At 49.9% G+C, this 21,538-nt stretch overlaps 1 protein-coding gene across 1 annotated transcript; it reads right to left on the bottom strand.

Annotated features, from left to right (window-relative positions):
• Window positions 1–1,073: 1,073 nt before the first annotated feature.
• SYMPK (symplekin) lies at window positions 1,074–19,117 on the bottom strand. Its single transcript, XM_039325123.1, has 27 exons — window positions 18,903–19,117; window positions 17,780–17,937; window positions 17,231–17,296; window positions 16,791–16,844; window positions 16,299–16,372; window positions 15,596–15,722; window positions 14,884–15,133; window positions 13,620–13,790; window positions 13,085–13,324; window positions 12,817–12,971; window positions 11,734–11,884; window positions 11,371–11,575; window positions 11,100–11,250; window positions 10,775–11,010; window positions 9,809–9,890; window positions 8,844–8,957; window positions 8,571–8,718; window positions 7,819–7,979; window positions 7,622–7,730; window positions 7,385–7,485; window positions 7,164–7,254; window positions 6,873–6,974; window positions 5,442–5,629; window positions 4,065–4,241; window positions 2,753–2,893; window positions 2,033–2,350; window positions 1,074–1,323 (listed from the first exon to the last, which is right to left on the bottom strand). The coding sequence occupies exons 2-27, from the start codon at window positions 17,891–17,893 to the stop codon at window positions 1,102–1,104; spliced, it is 3,948 nt and encodes a 1,315-aa protein (XP_039181057.1). The 5' UTR covers window positions 17,894–17,937; window positions 18,903–19,117; the 3' UTR covers window positions 1,074–1,101.
• Window positions 19,118–21,538: the final 2,421 nt, after the last annotated feature.

Here is a 21,538-nt window from a genome sequence, read left to right as displayed (position 1 = left end):
GGCAACGGGGGAGGCGGTCGCCTTAGCAACGAGTGAAGGAGTTGGGGGTTGCGCGGGCAGATTCGGATTCGAGCTGGAAGGGACCTCGGAGGTCTTCTAGTCCAGCCCTCTGCTCAAGCAGAACCTATACTATTTCAGACAAGTGACTGTCTAGCCTCTTCTTAAAAACCTCCAGTGATGGAGCACCTAGAACCCCTGGTGGCAAGCTGTTCCACTGGTTAATTGTCCTGTCAGGAAGTTTCTCCTTAGTTCCAGGTTGCCTCTCCTTGATTAGTTCCCATCCGTTGCTTCTCGTCCTTCCCTCTGATGCTTTCGTGAACATGACCGCCTCTTCTTGGCGGCAGCCCCTCAAATACTGGAACACTGCTATCATGTCCCCCGTTTTTTTCTCTAGACTGGCCAAACCCAAGTTCTGCAGTCGTTCTTCATGTTTTAGTCTCCAGGCCTTGGATCATCTTAGTTGCTCTTCTCTGAATTTTCTCCAAACTCTCAACATCTTTTTTGTGGTACGGTGATTGCCTGTAGTATTCCAGATGTGGCCTTACTAGGGTTTTATAAAGAGGCACTGATACCTCGCGTGATCTTGATTCTATGCCTCTGCTTATACAACCCAGGATTGTATTAGTGTTTTTGGCTGCTGCTGCACACGGCTGGCTCAGTCAAGTGACTGTCCACTAGGACTCCAAGGTCCCTCTCACAGTGGCTGTTTTCGAGCCAGGTCTCACCCAATCTGTACTTATATTTTTGATTTTTCCTGCCTAAATGTAAAACTTTGCTTTTGTCCACATTAAATTTCAGATTGTTGGATAGGGCCCATTGTTCAAGTCTGTCAGACTTCAACTCCCAGCTGGCCGAGGAATTCTGGGAGTTGAAGTCCACAAGTCGTAAAGTTGCCAAGATTGGAGACCCCCAGCCCACAGCATGAATCCCACCCCCTCAATTTGCCTGCTGCACGTGGGAAAGTGGCTGAACTCCTTTGGGGCTTCCCTCTGCAGAAAGCACACCAGGACCAGGAAAGATAGCTGAAGTGCTTTATTGAGAAAGCAGGAGCCCCAATTTCCCAGTCTCCCCCCAATCCCGCCCGGTCATCCCTCCCCCCCATCAACTCTCCATCTTCTCTTCTTCCTCAGTGCTGGACTTGGACGGTGCTGGCAATGCTGCCGGGGACTCCTCGGAGGGGCTGGCTGAACCGGCCTCTGCCGCTTGGCTGTCCTTGGCTGTCTCTTCTGGGACAGGGGTGGACGGGGCCAGGGCTGGGGTCTTGCTGGAGGACCCCTCATCTGAGCTGCTGCTGCTGCCACCCCCTTCCTTGCTGAGCAGCTCCTGTGGAAGTGTAACGCGACGCCCATCAGAGTCAAAATCAGACATGGGAAAAAACAGTGAAAGCCAAGCGTGGAATTTCAGACAAATGTATTTTCGACCGAATAGGAATCCGAGGGAGTAATCTGGTTTTTGGCTGGGAAATGCTACGATGGCAGCACCCAGAATTGGAGTCAAATGGGCAATGGTTTTCACTGAGGACTGCAAGAGCCCCCAACCCCAAGCATTCAATATATTCAATTAAAAGAGCCAGTTTGATCTTAGGCACCAGGCTAGAAAGCGGGAGGTGGTGAGTTCTACTCTTGACTTAGCCATGAAAGCCGGCTGGGCGACTTTAGGCCACTCGCCAGGAGACAGTGAGTTCTAGTTCCGCATTAGGCACAAAGGTTGGTTGGGTAACTTTGAGCCAATCACCAGGAGACGGTGACTTCCAGTCTGGCCCTAAGCATGAAAACTGGCTGGGTGACTGGGCAATCACCAGGAGACGGTGAGTTCTAGTCCTGCCTTAGGCATGAAGGCCGGCTGGGTGATTTTGGGACTAGCCCGTGTCCCTCAGCCCAACAACCCACCTCACAAGGTGGTGGTGGTGGGGGGGAAAATGAGAGGTGGAAAGTGTGTTGGACATCTTTGCCACCTTGCTTTATTTGTCAAAACAATAAAGGCGGCATACAAATAAAAAAAATAATAATACAAAATCGAAAGAGAGGGATACCTTGCTGGGCCAGGGCCCTTCTAAGCTGGAATCCAGCAGTGAGCTCTCCCCCCCAAAACTCTCCTCTTCCTCCTGCATGCTGATGAAGATGGTGGGGGTCTCGGCTTCGGGTTCGGGCATGTCTTCCGGCAGGTCCGCCAATTCTTCCGCAGGGAGAGGGGTGGGTGGGCCAGCAGGACGAGCTTGCTGCTGCTGCTGCTGCTGCTTCAGTTTTTGCTCCTCTTCCAGCTGCCGCTTCAGAGCCTTGTCCTGGGCCAGGCGCAGGGCGATCATGTCCTGGGACACCCGAGGCAGGAGAGGCTGCGGTTCTGCTTCTTCCTGGGGATCGAGTAGATTTTTGGCTTTAGGAGCTAATAGAGAAGTTCTTCGCGCCTTTAAGAATCTGGCCAGACTAGATCTGGGCCAGACCTATTTGGGGAGTTTAAGAGCCCCGGGAGCTAGTTGCAATGGGTAGTCCTCTACTTACAACAGTTCGTTTAGAGACCCGTTTAAAGTTGCAACGGCCGTGAAAAAAAATGACAGGTCCATTTTTCACCCTTAACGACCGTCGCAACATCCCCATGCTCGCGTGATCCTAGCTTGGCAACCGGTTCTTCTCCCTCCCCTTTCAACACATAAAGCCAAACTCTTCCCCGGTGCGGTTGCAATTCCGTACAATCCGGGGGCGCCCGGTGCAATAATTCAACTCCCTTCCCCCCCACCCGTCCTCCTGGTGCTGACCTCCCTCTCTCTTCGCAGGGTCTTCGTCCTGGACGGAGCAGGGCCCCTCCCTTCCTCCAGGGGCTGAAGGTCTTTGCCTTCCGTTTCCTGTTTGTTGGTGGCCTCCAGGATGGCCATGGTGGAATTGGGGAGGTGGGCTTGCTGAGGGCGAGAAGGACGCTAGGTCAACTGGCAGAACTTAAGGCAGCAAAAAGAAGGCGACCTACTTCTCAGAGAGAGACTCCAAAACACAAATGCAAGATTATTCCTGGGCTCAGCTTTTCAACTAACATCTTGGTATAGAGCAGTGGTTCTCCACCTGTGGGTCGGGAACCCATTTGGGGTCGAACGACCATTTCACGGGGGTTGCCAAACAACGCAGTCCGCCATTTTTTCCCCCTTTTCCTTAGCTGTGCTAAGGAAATAGAGTCTAATTCTATTGGCTTTCAAGAGCCAATAGGAATTGTCCAGGCTGTCTCTGCCCTGCTGAGCCCGCCAAAAGTCCCAGTCTGCAAATGGTGCTGCAAGTTGTCTGCAGCGAAGGCGAGCTGTCTGGAAGTTTCCACCCCTCCCTGCTGAGCAACTACTCAAAATGTAAGTAAAAGAGGGCCAGGGGTGGGAGGTGGGAGGCCAGTGGGCGCAAGGAGGGTTGCTGGCGCGCGTGGGGCCCGGCGGGTGCCTTACCTCCCTTGGGCTGGGCCAGCTGGTGGCCCAGCCGGTGGTCGGCCTGCGCCATCTCTGCTGCTTGCCAGCTACGCCTCAGCCGGCGCAGGGGGCGGCACCACGCATGCGCGGCGCTCTCGGACAGGGAAAGTCCTTGACTTACAACCGGTTGGGTAGTCCTCGACTTACGACCGGTTAGGTAGTCCTCAACTTATGACCAGTTGGGGGTCGCGGCATTAAAAAGGTTGAGAACCACTGGTATAGATCCACTTCTGCTGAACACCTAATTCCCACACCATTGTCTTATGCCTAAAGATATTTACCCATGTAGTAGGGCTGTGTTATTAATATCATCTTTCCTATTTCCCATTGGTATCTGTGATTATCACTTTGTTGTTTTGCATGTACTGTACACAGAGAGCTTCTGCACCGCAGACAAATTCCTTGTGTGTCCGATCACACTTGGCCAATAAAGAATCATTCTATTTCTATTTCTAATTCTAATCATTCTAATTCTAATAATATTAATCATTCTAACAATTCTAATTCTGATCCAGTTCTGCCCTGGTAACTGCCTTTGAGAATGGATGTTTTGAAGCAAACAGGGCAAATGGCCTCCCAAGCACCCAGGGATGCAGTCCAGAGTCTTATTTAGGTGTGATGCCCCTACCTGATGGGGGGTGAAGGAGCGGACATGAGCAAGCAGAGGTTCCCGTAGCTCCGGGCACTTTTCAAAGATGGCACTGAGCTGCTGTGGAGGCAACTGGAGGATGACCTGGAAGGACTGAGGCTTAGTGCGCTGGCAGCATTTGATGAAGCCCTCCCAGACTTTGGGGTACTTCCACACCTGGGGGAAGAAGCAAGGATTCAAACATGTGGCTGAGCACCTTGAGTCATTCACTCACTCTTTCATTCATTAAATGTACTGGCCGCTCACCAGAGGGCAGCTGACAATATTAAAAAAAATAAAACTATATAAATAGTACAAAACTATAATACAAAATACGATTGCTAAAAGAAGGGGAGGGAGGGTGTAAGATGAGGGGGAGATGTGGGATCTGATATTAATCTACATTTAGGCAAGAAAAAACCAAACGTACAGGTACAGCATAGGGGGTACCTTGCTCAATGGTAGTAACTGTGAGAGGGACCTCGGAGTCCTAGTAGACAATCACCTAAATATGAGCCAGCAGTGTGCTGCAGCTGCCAAAAAGGCCAACACAGTGCTAGGCTGCATTTACAGAGGGATAGAATCAAGATCACGTGAAGTATTAATGCCACTCTACAATGCCTTGGTAAGGCCACACTTGGAATACTGCGTCTAGTTTTGGTCACCACGATGTAAAAAAGATGTGGAGACTCTAGAAAGAGTGCAGAGAAGAGCAACAAAGATGATTAGGGGACTGGAGGCTAAAACATATAAGGAACGGTTGCTAGAATTGGGTATGTCTAGTTTAACGAAGAGAAGGACAAGGGGGGACCTGATAGCAGTATTCCAATATCTCAGGGGCTGCCATAAAGAAGAGGGAATTAAGCTATTTTCCAAAGCACCTGAAGGCAGGACAAGAAGCAACGGGTGGAAACTAATCAAGGAGAGAAGCAACCTAGAACTAAGGAGAAACTTCCTGACAGTGAGAACAATTAATCAGTGGAACAGCCTGCCTCCAGAAGGAGTAAATGCTCCAACACTGGAAGTTTTTAAGAAGAGACTGGACAGCCATTTGTCCGAAATGGTGTAGGGTTTCCTGCCTGAGCAGGGGGTTGGACTAGATGACCTCCAAGGTCCTTTCCAACTTTACTACTACTACTACCAGCCACCTCCAACATGAAGCCCCTCCTTTGAGGTCCCAAGCCCCAACTGGCAGGAGTGGACAAGATGTTCCGGGGATGTTCCATTCACCCGTTCAGTTTCTACAGCTGCCCATCTCAATCCAATGGACTCCGGGCGGTGAGCAAGGCCAACCATTACAACTGTAAATGGACTTCAGGAAAAGAACTGAGGGTTTAAGGAGCCCAGGCTCTCGTCCCCGCTCCTCCCCAAACTGACCTGCTTCAAGATGAGGCGTGAAAGGATATTCATGACGAAGCCACCCAGGCGGGGGTACATGGTCAGTGACTGGATGACCGTCCGCATGAGGAGCATGGGCAGCGGGCTCTGCTCCATTAGCTGCTGCATCACCACAGCCAGCACCTCCGAGGTGTACACGTTATGCTCCGCAAAGCACAGGTTGGTGGCTGCAGGGAGGAGAATCAAGAAGATGAGCTCAGAAAAGGAGCAAAAGGATGCAAAACGGGGCCACTAAGAAACAGGAGCCCAAACTAGGATGTTAAATAAACTTTATATTATTCCGGTACCTGTCAGGCATAGGAAATCAGAAATTCAGACAAATGAACAGAAAGGTTTACTTACTGCAAGTTTAAGCTCTTGACAAGACTCTGAACTACTAACGGCCGAAGCAAATTGGGGTAGATAAGAGTGGGCTGGGCGTAGGCCTCTTCTGGGCACGAGGGGACTCGAGGCTGATGACATGTTTGACCCTTCCCTCCCTCAAGCTCAGCCTGATCACCTACAGTACAGCCTCTTCAATTTGTGGTAGCTTTCTCTGTGGTTTGTCCGAAATGGGATAGGGCTTCCTGCCTGAGCCAAGGGTTGGACTAGAAGACCTCCAATGTCCCTTCCAACTCTGTGATTCTGCTTGGAGGCCTGGCAAGGCAGAGGCTACACAAACGAAGGCAAATCTGAGTGTCCCGGGATAATGTTGCAGGATCCGATCTGGGTCAGGTCACCAGCAGAGGCCTTGTCTTCCGAGCTTTCGGACCCGTGCTGGAGCCCATCTTCAGGGAACTTCTCTCTGGCAAAGTGTGTGCTGTTCTGGGTGTGGTATTTATAGGGTGCCTGTTGTAAGTGGTTTTTTAGATGTTGACTGGGTTGTGTTGATGGCTGGCTTTTAAGTCGTTAGCTGTCCTTTGCTTGTGCTGCCCAGCCCTTGCCTTCTAAGGACTTGATAGGCTGGGAGTAAATCATACCTCATGTTGACTGATATAGGGCCTGTTCCGCAGGCTTCAATCACTTCCCCAGCTCTAAGATTGTCAGACGAGCAGGCACAAAAACAGCCAGGGAAGCGATTGAAGTCTGGGAAACTCGGAAGACGAGACCTATGGTCCCGGTGAAGGACCCAGATTGGATCTTGCAGAGGCTACGCATCTATGTTTTTCCTGGAGAGGGCAGCAACCGAAAATACAAAGCAACAATACTGTGAGAATTCCGAGGGTCGCCCAACTACGTTCCCTACCAGATATTATGGTGGCCTCAGAGCCTTCCTTCCAATCCAGCTTCAAGTAAGTTGGGACATGTCAGTCAATACGGCCTTTGGGATTCTGGGAGATGTAGTGCCCACCCATCCAGAAAGGTGCCCCTTCAAGAGAACCGTTTACCCATCCACGATGAATTTAACTGATCTGGTGGAAGGCAGCCAACCTTTGATGATGGACTTCATGTCACACTTGGTGGAATCGATGTTGTGGAGGGCAATCAACAGCTCCCCGGGATTGAGGGGGGAAACCGTCGAATTTCCTTCGCCTGTTGAAATTGACAGCAAGAGAAATCAGTCAATGCAGGATCTCCAGAAGCCGAGGAATGTTCGTCAGTTCCATCTGACAACCTGAGTCCTTCTCCCTCACTCCCTTTCCCGACCTTGGCATTCATTCCTCATTGCACGAGAAACACAAACTCAAGATTGGGAGTCTGCCGTCGGGATGGGGTTCCTACCATGTTGTGTTCCCAGCAGCCGATTAAAAACTTCCTTCACCACGATGGGATTCAGCTTGATGAGTTTGGGCAAAGCCTGGATCACCTCTTTCTAGAAAGAGAGAGAGGCCAACCTTGCATGTGCCGTGGGAAATGACAGCAGGAGGAGCAGATCGTGGCTGCCAGGTAAAGCAGAGAAGAAGACACCTTAAAAATGCCTCCCGCCAGAACCCAAAGGGTACCTTTTCCAAGCCGTTGAGGACAGGGATAAGGAATCGGACGTCCGGGAGCCTTTTGTTGTAGAGATCTCGAACTCGTTTCACCAGTTCTGGAGACGGAGGAACTGCGGAGGGAAAACCGTGTCGCCTTGAGTGGCTCCAGAGCCCAAATGACCTGGGTCAAAGGGCCAAGGAGACACCACGCATCCCTAGAAGAGGAGGAGAGTGCCCGACAGATTGCCCGGCAAAGGTTGTGGGTACCTTTGTCGGTTAGGCTGTGCAGGCAACGCGTCACTAGAGTCTCAGCCCCTTTGGGGCAGTTCTTCACCAGCTTCAGCAGCTCCTGAGAATTCATGCCCATCCCGCGGATCTGGAAATCGGGAAGAGTAAGCACGGGGAAGGCGAGGCAAGGAAAAGCCACTTGCCCGGAAGAAGAGGCCGGATCTCGGCTGACTCACCGGCTGCTCAATAACCCTAAGGACGGTCCGCTTGATGTCGGCAATGGCCTCCGTGTAGACAGACGCCAACTCGTGGATCAGCTTGTGGTTCTGGGGAAGGAGGGCCAAGTAGAGGTAGAGGCAGTGCTTGATCGTCTCCTCGGTCCAGGGGGCAGCCACCTCTGCAAACAAAAGGAAGGTGGAGACGGAAAAGGCCAGGCAGCCATGATCCAGTAAGAGAAAGGAAGGGCGGGAGGGTGACCATTAGGAAATGCTGTAAGGGCAGAGCTGGAGAGAGGCGGAGTCAAAAGCGCCATCGGCCTAGCATCATTACGTTCCCACAAATGGTCTAAATCCAACCCTTCTTGAATGTGGTCGACCTGTATCTGGCCCCGATTTAAGGTCGACGTAATTGAAGAGGGGTTGGACTTAAACTGTTTGTGGGAATGTAACGATTCTAGGCAGATGACATGCTTAACTCTTCCCCCCCCCTCCAGCTCTGCCAGCTTTTCTCCTACAACACCTAGCCACGCAAAGGGGAAGCCGCAAGTGCGGAATTAGCCATAAGTCCTTGCTCAGCTGCAAGAGGTCCAGGACTGACCCCCGCCTCACGTTCCATCGAACCTTCTCTATTTGGGGAGATTCCTGTATAACAGGCAGAATGTAATAAAGTAGTGAGCTTGAATTTTTTTTTACATGTGTAGATCTGGTTATTTGTGCGCCCTCTTGAAGATCTCCTTGCTCCCTTCCCAACACCCTGTGGGACTAGTTACCTGTATCTTTGTCAGCACCAAAGAGAACGGAAGGGGGATTGGGGTGGACCAGAAGCTGCAAATAATTCAGGGCGAACTTCTCCACGTATTCCCGCAGATGGTCCTTCTCGTACATCCGCTTGATGAAGAGGAGGGCCTGCTGACGAACCTGGGAAGGGTCATTTAATGAACTGTTATAAGTCGAGGACTGCCTGTATTGGAAAATGTAGGATTAACATTGTTAAGAGCTGCTGTGCCTGAGCTGATTTGGCCTTCCCAGGGCAGAAGGCTCACCTTGTCCTTCTCATGGGAGCTGAGGTCCAACAGGACATGCAGGTATTCGAACTGCCTGGACGGACGCTTGAAGATTAGATCGCGGAGGGTCGACATGCCCAAATATGTCCGGCTCTGGAACCGGAATGTGTTCCGATCAAAAGAGGGAATGAAAAAATCCCATAGATATTGTTAGCAGGTTTAAAAATATTAATTTTCCCATCTTATGCTTTTTCATAGGGCCACAAATATTCCCGACAATCGTATAGTGCAGGGGTGGGCAACTATGGCCCCTTTACGACCTGTGGACTTCAACTCCCAGAATTCCCGAGCCACTCAGGAATTCTGGGAGTTGAAGTCCATAGGTAGGGAAAAGACTTGAGTGAAGGCTATACTATTGGCTCCGTGTACTATTTCCTTATTCTACATAAGGAATTTCCTTCCAATTTTGCTAATGGAAGATTTTTTGGGGGGAGCATTGCTGAAAATTCTATGAAAGATTTACTCTTTTGGAATGCCTGAAGAAAGATATTAATCCCCCCCCCCCAAAATGATTGATTTGATTTTTTTTTCAATCCAAGATTAAAACTATTTTTTAAAATGAATTCCTCAAATTAAATTAGGTTTTCAAAAAGTGGTTGGACAGCCATTTGTCTGGAATGGTATAGGGTCTCCTGCCATGGCAGGGGGGAAGTTGGACTAGAAGACCTCAAGGTGTCTTCCAACCCTACGATTCTATAATTTGCAGCATTTCAAATCTGTGGGTATATCCCAGTCCACTTCTTCTCAGCCTGGTGCTCCTCAGATGTCACCCTGAAATTCAGCTCCCATAATCCCCAGCCAGCATGGACACTGAAGCTCTGAAGCATAAGTTGTGATGAATGAGAACTTCCGCTTGTCACGCTGGCTGGGTAGGCTGGAACTGGCAGTCCCGTGTTTGAAGGCTATTCAGTTGTGGTAGCTGGGCTATTGTCTTGGAGACGCACCTCATCTTCACAATACTTGCGTATCACTTCCAGGGCGCTCTCCGTGATCAGGGGGGCTTCCAGAACGACCTTGGTGAAGATCCTACGACAGACACAGTGGAAGCAAACACAGAGAGAATCAAGAACTCACACTGAACGATGAAGAGGAGGTAGAAGTAAGTAAGGCTTCTACTGTTAACACGAGAGCTGCACCATTTCAGCCAGGAAGTTGATTAAAAACCTCTCAATCAAAAAGATTTTTAAATTATTTACATGGGTGTCATTCTAATTAGGAGCCCTTTCAAAATCAGTTGCCAATCACACTTTATCGGAGGAGACAGGACAAAAATTCTTGTCCCCTCAAAATAATTCTAAACAAGGAAAAAAACTAGGAAAGCCACTTTAGTTTGGTGGTTAAAGCACCAAGCGAGAAAACTGGAAGACGCCGAGTTCTAGTTCTGCCTTAGGCGTAAAAGCCAGCTAAGTGACAATGGATCAATCACCAGGAGACGGTAAGTTCTAGTCTCGCCTTAGGCATGAAAGCCGACTGGGTGACAATGGACCAATTTCCAGTAGACGGTGAGCTCTAGTCCCGCCTTAGTTATGAAAGCCAAATGGATAACTTTGGGCCAGTCTGTCTCTCTCAGCCCAACTCACCTCACAGGGTTGTTTATGTGGGGAAAACAGGAGGAAGGCGTGTTGGAGGACATGTTCACCGCTTTGAGTTATTTGTAAAAAAATAATAAATGTTGGATGCAAATCAAGCAAGCAATCCAGCTAATTCTCGTGCCAATTTCAAAATCAATCACTTCCGCCTCAGGGATTTGCTCAAACTCGGTGGCCGCTCTAATTTAAGGGTAGTACCGGTAACCGGGAAGTGAAAAAAAAACCTTATGGTCCCAAACATCAGTGGAGGGATTTCCTAGCCCGGATTCTGGCCCCCGTCGCTGTGTCCAGCCGTCCTGCTCTGCAGGGCCAACAACTCACCCGTCCTTCTGGTCGGGCTTCTCCTGCAGGCCGGAGAGCAGGCCGATGAGACACTCGTCGTAGTTGTGGAGGGAGCCGGTGGGGTATTGGCTCAGGTAAGCGTTGTACTCCTGGTACAGCCAGGCGAAGGCCAGGTCCAGCCGGTTGCGGATGTCGTCCAGCACGAAGGTCAGGATCTCCCGCTTCAGAGGGACCTCAAACTGGGTCACCAGGGAGGATAGGATCTTCACCCGGGCCTGGAGGAGGGGAGTCCGGGCTGAGGCGAGGCTGTCCTGACCCTGAGTTGCCCGTTGTGGCCATCTCCCCCCACCCCTCCTCGACTTACGTGGGCGGCCCCACTGCAGGCCACCGCCTTCTCCGAGCGCAGGATCCTCTTCACCGCCGCCAGCTTCAGCTTCTCCTTCTGGGCGTCCGCCAGGGGCTTGATCACGTCGTTCAGGCGGAAGATCTTCTTGCGGCCGCCGGCCCCGACCAGCCTGGAACACAATCGCGAGGAGGCCAGCTGCCGGAGAGGGGCCGTGGCCGGGCGGAAGACGTGGGAGGGGAGGGGCCTGTCCCAACCGCAGGAGGCTTCCACGCGTAGGTTGCTGACTTACCTTGGCTGGGTGGAAGGAATGATGGGCTCCGGGCGTCGCTTGGCCTGGGGCACCTCCGGGGAGGAAGCCGAGGTGGCCGCTCCCACCACGGAGATGGCCTGGCCGGGGTGGATGGCGGAAAGGCGTCGCTTGATCAGCGGGCCTTCCGCCTTGACGACCTTCTCTCCTTTCACTGCTTCCTTGGCCTGCTTGACCTGCTCCACTCCTGCCAAGGAAAACAAGAGGAGTCTCTCTGAGATGGGGGAGGGTTCCCTGCCTGAGCAGGGGGTTGGACTAGATGACCTCCAGGGTCCCTTCCAACTTGATGACGATGGTGATGATGATGATCTGTTCTGGCAGCCACGGTTCCCTTTCCAGACCTACCTGGCCCCAGCCCCCCCGCGGTCATCTGAGTGGCCATCAGCCGCGCCAAGTGCTTGATCTGGACTTCGGTCCCAGCGGATTCCACCGGTGTGTACGTCGCTTGGAAGGAAGCCGGCATGTTCTCTGGCAGGTACACCATGCTGATGAGCACCTGGGGGGTGGGAGGACCCAGAACAGGAAGACCGGTCGGTCAAGGAGAGGGGCAGAAAGCACCGTTCTCAAAAACCCACCAAGGATTAATAATAAGGGTCAGCATCCAAAAATGCCTAGATAGATTAGATTAGATTAGATGGATGGATGGATGGATGGATGGATGGATAGATGGTAGATCAGATAGATAGATAGATAGATAGATAGATAGATAGATAGATAGATAGATAGATAAGATAGATGGATGGATGGATGGATGGATGGATGGATAGATAGATGGTAGATCAGATAGATAGATAGATAGATAGATAGATAGATAGATGGTAGATCAGATAGATAGATGGATGGATGGATGGATGGATGGATGGATGGATAGATAGATAGACAGACAGACAGAATTGACAGACATACACAATCCATTTTGAATATAGCGGAAAAAAAGAGTCTTGAGAGTTTACAAGGTTGATACTATATGGCACAAAGTTATTACAGAATCTAGTAGTATAATAGAATCTAGAAGTAGTATAATTTAGTATATTTCATTGATATCTTAAATTTGCTGAACTGCTTTCCCCCAAAACTCCACAACTAAAGCAGGAAGCATATCAAGCGCAGAGGGACGGGTATTCTGCTTCCAGGGATGCTTCCTTTTTCAGGCGCTTCCTCTCCTGACCCTTCCACTCTTCCTAGCTCTAACGCGGGGCTTTCCAACCTTGGCCCAACTTTAAGACTTGCGGATTTCAACTCCCAGAATTCCCCAGCCAGCCATGTATGTCCACAAGTCTTAAAGTGACCATGGTTGGAGAGCCCTGTTCTAAAGCAAAGAATTCTAGGCTTCTTTGACACCAAGAACATTTCTCTCCAGGGGTAGAAAATGCTCACAAAAACACCCCCAAAGAGCCGGTTCAAGCAACGCAACCCAAGAATACCCACCAAGTTGGCCACGTTATCCGGAGTCAAAAGGGGCTGCAGAAACTCGGCTGTGATGTCTATGTCTGACTGCGGGCTGATCTGCATGGTGGGTTTGGGGCTGGGCACGGGCCCCTGCTCCAGGTCTTTGTCCTCGTCATCCTCCCCAAGGGATGGTTCTGCAACCAGGAGGAGAAGGAGGAGAAGTTGCACCACGGTAAACATCAGTCTTGGGCAAAAGTGACTGCCCCGCCACCGGCAAGGCCTCCCTGCCCTTTAGAGGACCGCTCACCGATCTTCATTTTTTTCAAAGTGGGGTCGCTCTCGTCCCGCGGGCGTTTGCGTAACTCCTTCAGGTTGGGCATGTTGCGGGTGATTTCAGCCTGCTGGGTGCCCAGGTCCATCAGCAGGGTGGTGATCTGGGACTGGAACTCGACGGAGGCCGGGTGCTTCAGGACACTGAGCAAGTGGAGCTTGAGGTTCTTGCGGACGCTGCTCACCTGGGATTTGGCCAGGGTGGGAGGGAGGTTGGCTGACGGGAGGAGAGAACGGAAAGCAGGTGAGCTATCTGGAAAAGTGGAGGACACACCCAGGTCCTCTCCAGGAGAAAGAGGCTGGGGGAAAGAACGAGAGGCGGGACTGTTGATCACTGGAGGCTCTTAAGAAGAGATTGGACGGCCGTTTGTCTGAAATGGTATAGGGTCCCCTGCTTGAGCAGGGGGTTGGACTAGAGGACCTCTAACGTCCCTTCCGACTGTATTATTCTATGCTCTAGATCACCTGAACTGCACAGCCAGCCACTGATGCAGGGACTCTGGCGGTCTTACCGTGCAGTGTCTCGTAGGCCTGGATCACCTCTGACATGAACATCGGCCGCTGTCGGGCGATGGAGGCCAGGGAGCCCAATGCTGCTGTCAGGTTGATGCTGGAGATGGCTGGGTGGACCATGAACTTCAGCAGCTGTTCGAGAGCTGCTTTTCCTTCCTCCCACAGGGCATCTGGGGGGTGGGGGGTGGGGAGGGGGAGAAAGAGAGGGACTTAGTAGACTTAGGCTCCAAGAACCAAGAAGGACACCTAATGACTCCTTAAGCAGACTGTAGTCAGAATCTTGCCACACTAAAGCGTTCTGCTCCCTACCTGAGCCGACACTCAGGGAACCGTTAGGGAGGTGCCGTCTTCACCCTCCTTCTCTCACACTAACTCTCTGAACTGAGTTGTCTCTTTGCTCCTCTGGAATGCAGCCCCTCCCTCCTGGGAATCTGGCCCCACTCCATTCCATCCCATTACCATACGCCTTATTCCGTTCATTTCATTGAATCGCTGCCCTGCCTTTCCTAAAGCAGTTTATACAGCACTCTCCACCGATGGGATTTCCACAAGTGAGGAGGGAGAGCAACAGGCCCAAAGTCTTCCTGTGAACTTCCAAAGCTTAGGAAGAATTTACATCTGACTTCCCCTAGTGACTAGTCCAATGTTTCTCAACTTTGGCAACTTTAAAGATGTGCGCAGAGCTGGCTGGGGAATTCTGGGACTTGAAGTCCACACATCTTAAAAGTTGTCAAGGTTAAGAAACATTGGACTAGGGCAGGGGTAGGCAACCTTGGCTCTTTTATGACTCGTGGACTTCAATTCCCAGAATTCCTGAGCCAGCTGTGCTGGCTCAGGAATTCTGGGAGTTGAAGTCCACGAGTCATAAAAGAGCCAAGGTTGCCTACCCCTAGACTAGGGGAAGCCAGAAAAATATTGCCTTATCGAGGGGTGGGCAATTAATTTTCCCAAGAGGCCACATGAGAAATTGGGAGTGTTCTGGAGAGCCACCACCATTGTCCCCCAGCTGCTGCGGGCCAGACAGAGACAAAGGGCCAGATGTGACCCACAGGTCATCAAATGCCCCCGTCTCACTAGTCCAATGCCTCAACAGCACTGAGTTCTCAAAGAGGCCTCAGTTGCCTAGATAACATCCCCCCCACCTTTGCATTCCACCATCTTGCCAAGCTATGAGCAAGGAAGAAAATAGAGGCAAAAGGGCGAATCGGTCTTGATAGCCTGCAGTGCTGCCCCTTTAACCACTGCACCACCAGGGCTGCTTACTGTATTTGATATATGTGTGGTCCGTGGGAACCCGGTCAAGGCTGATGTCATTCTCGTGTCGCTTGGGCACCTCCGATTCCGGCATGCGGGGCGAGAGGGTGATGATTAGCCCCTCCACGAACTTGATGGCGTGAGTGCGGATCCCGTCATTGTCGGAGTCCAGCAGCTGGATGATTTCGTTGGTCATGGCCGAGACCATCTCCCAGCAGGCTTCCTGCATCTCATTGATCACCCTGGATTTCACCATCCACTGGGCGGCAAAGCAAAGGAAGAGAGCCCGTGAGCAGCTCTGCACCCTAGCGAGACCAGTTTAAGGGGGCACGGGTAGATAAGGGAGGTTTGCTACCATCCCTGTGCCTTCACGAGCACCCCACACTTCCCACTCAGGGCTTCTGAGTCCCGTTCACTTCTGTCCATCCCATTCCTCTAGGATGGGGCAAAAGATTCCATTTTTCATCTCAAGGAGTGACAAAGAGGTCGGGGAACTGCCAGTCAGGTTGGAAGGATCAAGCGAGGCTCTAGCTTGGAATCCTTGCACAGCTGCGAGCCTTATCTGCTCGTTCCCAGAGAAAAGCAAGCCGTCTGGGGAGATTTTTTTAAGGTGGGCAGGAGGCAATAAAGTTGCTGACTTTCCTTATTCCCAAGTGGTTCCGGCTGCCTGCCTCCGACAGATGAGCAAGGAAGCCATTTTGGCCCCTGGGGACCAGCTCACCTGGAGGGCCACCTTATACAGCTGGGTCATGGCCAGGATGGCCTTCTTCACCACATTGACGTTCTCATCCCTCAGCAGCATGTTCAGGTTGGCAATGAGCTTCAGCAACAGCTCCGTGTCCCGTTTGCTGAGAGCAACACATTCAAAAACGGGAATGAATCAAAATAGGACGGGCTGGAAGCCTACAAATAGGGCTGCTACAGAAAGAACAGGAAGCACTTCAGGACCAGGTTACGGGCTGCCCCTACCTTGGAAGCATGAGGGGAAACGGAGGATCAGAATGGAAAATCCTCCTGGCCTTTCAAAAATGGCTAAAGCAGGGAGTCTCCAAAGTTGGCCACTTTTAAGATTTGTTGACTTCAACTTCCAGAATTCCCCCCCAACCGGTATGGCTGGCTAGGGAATTCTGGGAGTTGAAGTCCACAAGTCTTAAAGTAGCCAAGATTGGAGACGCCTTGCTTGCAGCTCACAGAGGAGCGTGCAGCTGTGGGGCTGGCCAGTGCCCTGAAAGTCTTTTAATTAACTTTTAATATTGCTTCTCCTTTTAATTAACTTTTAATATTGCTTCTCCTTTAAATGTTTACATTCTGTTTTTAGTGATTTATTTGTACCCTGCCCAGAGTCTCCCTGGGAGAGAAATGGGCGGTTTCTAAATTTGATAAATACATAAATAAATGAAAAAAAAACAACACTGTGAACTTACCAGCTTTCCTCTATGAACCCGATTACAAATTTCCGCACCTCCACGGACTTATCTGCCTGGAAAGCGATGATTTCCTACAGCAGAAAAAGGGATGGGATTTATTTTCATTGGTTTTGGCCTTTTCAGTCCCCCCCAAAAACACATCTCCTTTTGAGCCAAATTAGAACAGGCTCGAGGAATAGACAGGAACAAGCAACGAACAAGACTAAGAGCTAAGTTCAGTTCTAGCAGCCACTATCTCCCCTCAGCCCTTGATTATTCTGGAAGGGATTATTCAAACCCAGCTGGCTGGCACAAATTTACAGAATAACAGAGTTGGAAGGGACCTTGGAGGTCTTCTAGTCCAACCCCCTGCTCAAGCAGGAGACCCTGTACCAGTTCAGACAAATGGCTGTCCAATCTCTTCTTAAAAACCTCCAGTGATGGAGCTTTGGGGCAGGAAGAACCACAAAGCAGACATCATGAAGAAAAAAGGATTCCCAGTCAACTCACATCCAGAAAGTTATCCAGCAAGGAAGGATCCTTATTAATAATCAATTCCTGGACCTAGGAAAGGGAGAAAAGAAAACAAAGAACAATACAGCCAAGCAAGAAGGAAAACTTGGAAGAATCCTTCCGGCACATCATTACATTTGAGTATTTCTGCGTGCCAGCCACAAGTCATTCTTTTAGATCGTTTTCAAATTGCCCAGCCTTTAAGTAAGAAGTAAACATGCTTTTTTCCCCCTTAAAAAAAAACAATTCACAATTCTATGTATTCTTGAAATTTATCCAGGAGGTAATCAAGCTATTCAAATATATAGAAGCTAAATTAGAGGAAATTAGACTATCAGCTCCCCTAACAGTGTTCCAACTGGCCAGAGAGGGGACCATTTAACTGAAGAAAGCCTGGATTCAAATTCAAAAAGAGGAAAAATGGTTACTTCACTCACTTGTTTAAGGATTGTGATTTTAGACTCGTTGACTATTAAAGCAGCTTGATTCAGCAAATCCACAACCTGGTTATTTTTTTTAAAAAAAAAAGAAAGAAAATCAGTATCGGGAACAAAAAGAAAACCCAGAGAAGTCTATAATATGTATGGGAAGTCAATGAGTGTAATAATTCCTAATAATTGCTGTAAAAGAAAAGAGACTGAATGGAAAAGAGTTTGAATTTTTTTTTTTTAAAAAAAAAGATTTTCTTGCAAATGATTGGAAGAACAACTGGACTGAAGGGTTAAAGTTATAGAGCAGGGGTGGGCAATTATGGCCCCTTTACAACCTGTGGGCTTCAATTCCCAGAATTCTGGCTGACTCTGAAATTCTGGGAGTTGAAGTCCACAGGTCGTAAAAGGAGTCACAGTTACCCACCCCTGCTGTAGAGGAAGATGGGAAGAAACTGCGAAGATGAGAATTCCAAAAGTCCCAACTGGATTTGAGATGTTGGGCTCACATCACGACAACATGGATCCCCTTCAAGCTTCACAACCCCGGAGTCTTACCTTCTCTGACGTGGTCATGGTGTCGATCTCCGACATTTCCTCTCCCGAAAAGAACTGGGAGGCAATGCTCATCCGCAAAAGGCCAGGGTCTGCCACCCCACTTGTGTTCGCCATGGCTTTCCGCCCTCGGTCAAGTCAACCACAGACAAAATCCAGACCTAGAAACAAAGCATAGGGCATCAGGTTAAAGCAAGCTACGGTAGGAAGAAACTAACCATGATTCCAGAGAGTAACTTGCAAAGGTCTGATCCTGGAGGTGCTACTGAACAGAGAGTTTTTCAACCTCAGCAAGGTTAATAGGTATGGACTTCAATTCCCAGAATCCCCCAAACTCCCAGGATTCCCTGGCCAGTTGGGGAATTTGCCGAGATTGGGAAACACTGGTCTCAAAAACCAGAATTAATAAATGGGTCTTTGCAATTTCTCCTGCAAGAGCTGCTCCATCCAATTGCTCTGGGTCTTGGGGCAGTGAGTTCCACAGAGTCACAGGGTGCTGGATGAGCTCCTGAAAGGCAGGCTGCTTTGGAGGATGGTTTCCACTTGTCACACTGGCGGGGATGATAGGGGCACATGCTGGTCGGGGAGAATGGGAGTGTATACTGGTTGGGGATGATGGAGTACAGGTGGCTGGAGATGATGGGGACACAGGTTAACTGAAGATGATGGGGAGCTGGCAGGGGATGATGGAGATATAAGGCTGTCTGGGGATGATGGGGGCTGGCAGGGGATAATGGAGGTATAAGGCTGGCTGGGGGTGATGGGGACACAGGTTAACTGACGATGATGGGGAGCTGGAAGGGGATGATGGGGTATAAAGCTGTATGGGGATGATGGGGCACAGGTTAACTGAGGATGATGGGGAGCTGGCAGATGACGGGGATATAGGGCTGGCTGGGGAGGATAGGGATGTACACACGGGCTGGGGATGATGGGGATACGAATCCAGCGTTTCCAGGCCAATTGCTGACCCATCCGAGGGCCGCCATCTCGTCCTAAGTACCCCCAAAAGCCCAGCCATCGCAACCCCCCCGGATGACCTCCCCTGGGGGGGGTCTGACACCCCCACGGCCCCCTCCTTTTCTATGACAACGGCTAGGCCTCTTTCAGCGCGGCCTCCTCTTACCAGCAGAGCCGGGCAGCGCCTTTCCTTCGCTTCAGGAAGCGAAAACTAAATTCTTTGCTTTCTGTCCCCCCCCCCCTTATTTATTTATTTTATTTATTTTAGTCAAGCTTCCGCAAGACCCTCCGGTTGGCAAACGCAAATCCCCCTCGCCTAGAGTGAGGCACCGCCGCGCATGCGCGAGAAGCAACGCCTCTTGGGTAGCGTAGTTTGCCTCATCCGCTCCCCCGAAGGCTCGTTCCTCCCTTTCCTTTACAAGGGAGGAGGAGGGAAAGGGAGGGGGGCTAGGCGCGGGCCGCAAGGCACCCTGGGTAGAACGGCTCTGACGAGCGAGTAGCGTCACGCGCTGCAACGGGTCAAGGAGGCGCGGCGTGCAAAGGATTCTGGGAGGCGTAGTTATCCCGGAGGGAACGTGCGTCGCCGCGGGGAATTCTGGGGAGTCTGGAAGCGCCTCCATTTTATAACGTTCGGGGGAAAATGTGAGAGAAGTTGCGCTGCTCTCATGAGGAGGAGGAGGGTCCTTGGCGTGGCACCGGCTGAATTATTTTTCCTCAGGAAATATTTCTGACAGGGTTAGGGTTGTCCTTTTTCAAATATTTGGCCGTTTGGTATTTGAATAAGATCATTTTTTCCTCAAAAGCAAAAAAAAAGGAATATGTCTGACAGGGAACTCATTTAAACATGATACATGCCCAGAACTATGGTGAGAAATTGAAATACAAAGGAAGAAAAGACATACAAATGCAAATACAAATACAGGTAGTTCTTAACAACAGTTCCTTTAGTGACCGTTGGCAGTTACACTGAAAAATGTGACTTAGGACCGTTTTTCAGACTTACAACCTTTCCAGCATCCCCGTAATCGTGTGATCAAAGTTCAGAGAGGTTTGGCATCTGACTCATCTTTATGACCGCTGCTGTGTCCCAAGATCACGTGATCCCCTTTGGCGACCTTCTGACCAGCAAAGTCACTGGGGGAAGCCAGAGGCATTTAACAACCATGTTACTAACTTACAAACTGCAGTGATTCACTTAAGAACCGTGGCAAGAAAAGTCGTAAAATGGGGCAAAACTCACTTAACAAATGTCTCATTTAACCCCTGAAGTTTGGGGCTCAATGTGGTCGTAAGAGAAGTACCTGTAGCTGCCTTGGGTTATGAGTAGAAATATGGTAATAAAGGCGGGATACAAAGAAACACAAGTAAATGAAATCAAGATAATGCAAAAAGTGGAAAGAGAAAAGAGAAAAAAAAAACTATATCCTGCCCTTCCATCTGTATCCCCAACCGCAAGCCATGGTTTAGTTGTTTGAACTTGGCATCTAGCATTAATTGTCATTAGTTTCTATCTGACTCCTAAAAACAATATTCCAGATTCTAAATAGGTAAAAATAGCGCATGCTGTCATCTCAAGTGGCACCTTCCTAATCAGAGGACAAAGTCCAGAGCAGGCGCGCACAATTCATAGAAGGAAAAGGGCCGCATTGATTAAAGCACCCAGCTAGAAACCGGGAGATGCTGAGTTCGAGTCCCGCCTTAGGCACGAAAGCCAGCTGGATGACGGCCAATCACCAGGAGATGCTGAGTTCTAGTCCCACTTTAGGCATGAAAGCCAGCTGAGTCACTTTGGGCCAATCACCAGAAGACTGGGAGTTCTAGTCCTGCCTTTGGCATGAAAGCCAGTTGGGTGGCTAGGCCAGTCACAAGGATATGGTGAGTTCTAGTTTTGCCTTAGCTGTAAAAGTCAACTGGGTGACTGGGCCAGGAGATGGTGAGTTCTAATCCTGCTGTAGGCACGAAAGCCAATTGGATGATTTTCATCCAATTGCTCTCTCTCTCTCTCAGCTCCTCCCACCTCACAGGATTGTTGTGGGGAAAACAGGAGGAAGAAAGTGCAGCCTATTTGTAAAAAGAATAAAGGCGGGATACAAATAAATAATAATTGAGAAGTAGCTGGTATCGCAATCTCTGGCATTTAGCAATGGGGTGCCAGGGTGGGTGCTGGCACTCTTGGTGAGGTGTTGCAAGTGCTTGGCAGTAGATCTTTCAGGGTGTCACTAGCAGATCAGTTTGGCAGTAGCGAATTTCCATTATTGAGTTTTTAGAGAACAAGGTGGGCTGCACCAGATTGTTTGGCAGGCTGCATGTTGCACTTTGTGTGTGTTTTCAATAAATCCTGCAACAATTGTAGACAGTTTTAGCCTCTAGACCTCTACATAATAGGCTAGAGGCTAAAACTGTCTACAATTGTTGCAGGATTTATTGAAAACACACACACAAAAAAAGGGAAACAAAAAAAAAACAGTAAGGAAAAATCTACAAAAATCTACCTTACTCCTGCCTTGGTCCATTTGGTCCATCCATTGAAAGTGATACCGGAAGTAAACTAAACAAGCAAAACATACTTAAAAACTGGAAGAAAACTTTTAGCCTTTTGCAGGATCCTGAAAAATGGGGAAGCGGGTCTGGCTTCTTTTTATTTTTTAAAAAAATCCCCTCTGGGTCCTTTAGAGGGAGGCCGTTCTCCGTTGCCAGATATTCGTCCCCGGTTTCTGCTGCTCAGGACCAGAGTTCAGGAACCGCTTGTGGGTGCTGCCGGGCTGGGTTGTTAATCATTGGTGCAGAAGTTCATTGGATGCC

Source organism: Crotalus tigris, unplaced genomic scaffold (assembly GCF_016545835.1).
Source record: "Crotalus tigris isolate CLP2741 ecotype Arizona unplaced genomic scaffold, ASM1654583v1 scf7180000024316.1084291, whole genome shotgun sequence".
Taxonomy (NCBI): Eukaryota; Metazoa; Chordata; class Lepidosauria; order Squamata; family Viperidae; genus Crotalus; species Crotalus tigris.
Note: the sequence above shows the minus strand (reverse complement) of the source record. Positions and strands in the feature narration are given on the sequence as shown.